Source organism: Octopus sinensis, linkage group LG28 (genome assembly GCF_006345805.1).
Source record: "Octopus sinensis linkage group LG28, ASM634580v1, whole genome shotgun sequence".
Classification (NCBI taxonomy): Eukaryota; Metazoa; Mollusca; class Cephalopoda; order Octopoda; family Octopodidae; genus Octopus; species Octopus sinensis.
The window spans coordinates 922,771-924,597 of record NC_043024.1 but is presented as its reverse complement, the minus strand read 5'-3'; the positions used below and the strand labels follow the sequence as shown (position 1 = coordinate 924,597).

At 39.2% G+C, this 1,827-nt stretch overlaps 1 protein-coding gene across 1 annotated transcript in view; it reads left to right on the top strand.

Annotated features, from left to right (window-relative positions):
• Window positions 1-1,193, top strand: part of LOC115225548 (ceramide synthase 5-like) — an 88,608-nt gene extending 87,415 nt beyond the window's left edge. The window contains exons 10-11 of the mRNA XM_029796472.2: window positions 1-22; window positions 102-1,193. The exon at window positions 1-22 is cut by the window's left edge and continues 155 nt beyond it. Coding sequence (XP_029652332.1) covers window positions 1-7 — 7 coding nt within the window. The 3' untranslated portion in view covers window positions 8-22; window positions 102-1,193. The remainder of the gene's footprint in view (window positions 23-101) is intronic.
• Window positions 1,194-1,827: the final 634 nt, after the last annotated feature.

Here is a 1,827-nt window from a genome sequence, read left to right as displayed (position 1 = left end):
ATCTTAAAGAAACACATTTTATATATGTATATATATATATATATATATATATATGTATATATATATATGTGTATATATATATATATATATATATATATATATTATATATATATATATATATATATATAAGCACACATACATACTTACACACATATATAAATAACAAATTTTTCCTTAAAGAAAGAAATGAAATGCCCCCACCCCCCTTATTTTTTATTTCTTTACATTTTTGGGTTTTTTTCCGTGTGACTGTTCTATTTTGTTTCTCCTCATTTTGTTTATCTTAAATTTATTTTTTAATTTATTACTGAAATTATTGTCATTGTGGTACCTTTTTTTTTGCTAAGTTTTTCCCCTTTTTTTTTTTTAAGAAAAAAAAACGAACCACAGACTTGTCGACCCTTCTTTTGCCCGTCCCCCCCTGCAGCCCATTCTTCCACCCACCCAATCCCCCTGTTCTCTCTTCCCAGTTGTTGCAGCATCTCTTCTATAAATATACGTTCACAGGTACAGCATAACCATCACTACTTCCAGTTCTCTTGTATGGGATGCCCCCACATCATCCTCAAGCAGACACACCTCACTTCTTGCCCTCCACCCCCCAATATCTCAAAAGCTTTCTTTCTATTATTAAAAAACAATCAAAGCAACGTTTTTATATTCCCAGTAAATCTTATCCTTTGACCGACCTGCTGCACAGAGCGACCTGCTGCACAGAGCGACCTGCTGCACAGAGCGACCTACTGCATAGAGCAACCTGGTACACAGAGCGACTTGGTGCACAGAGCGACCTGCTGCACAGAGCGACCTGCTGCACAGAGCGACCTGCTGCACAGAGCGACCTGCTGCACAGAGCGACTTGCTGCACAGAGCGACCTGGTGCATCTGTGGTTGACCTAATGTTTATTGCATCTGGTGCATCTGGTGGCCAGATGCACTGGCTGTAAAAAATCTTGAACCAAATTCAACGATTATTTTTTTCTTTAACATATCTATCATTCCTGAGAAAGCCATGACTGCCACAACTTCTTGTTCCTCTTTTGTCATATCTTAATGATAAATCCTCTGACCTCTCAATAAGTAATAATTAATAATATTAGATTGCAAGGTGACGAGCTAGCAGAACAATTAAGGAAAATGCTTAACAGCAATTCCTCCGTTTTTGTGTTCTGGGTTCAAATGCTGCTGGGTTTGACTTTGGCTTTTAATCCTTTCAGGGTCTGTAAAATAAGTACCAGTCATGTTCTGGTGCTTATTTTATCAACCACCAAATTTCAGATCTTTGTGCCTATAGTAGACAGGCTTATTATTATTATTATTATTCCACCGAGGTCAACTCTGCCTTTCATCATTTTCGGGGTCGCTAAAATAAGAACCAGCTGAGCAAGCTAGTTATTATTATTATTATAGGACACACGACCCAGTGGTTAGGGTGTTGCACTGACAATCACAAGATCGTGGTTTCAACTCCAAGACAGGGTGGTGCGCTCTGCAATCACTTTTACACCTGACATGTGGCACACCATGCAGCTGTTCAGGTAATGCCGATTTGATGGAGGCAGTGAGCTAATGTATGGCACAAACATTTGACCCCTGTAAACAAAGAGTTTGTGTGGGTCGTTCGGCAAAAGCTGGACATTCATACATCATCTTTGACAGGAGAGTCCGTCATCATTATTATTATTGAGTGGTGATTTAGTGGGAACAAGAGAGCTGAAGTTACATAGAGCTCTTCACATCTCTTTTGGCTTCAACTATAAACAGGAGGGATCATGGCAGGGTACATTTGTACGTAGGGCACCCAGTGGGGTATCACAAGGAGGTAGA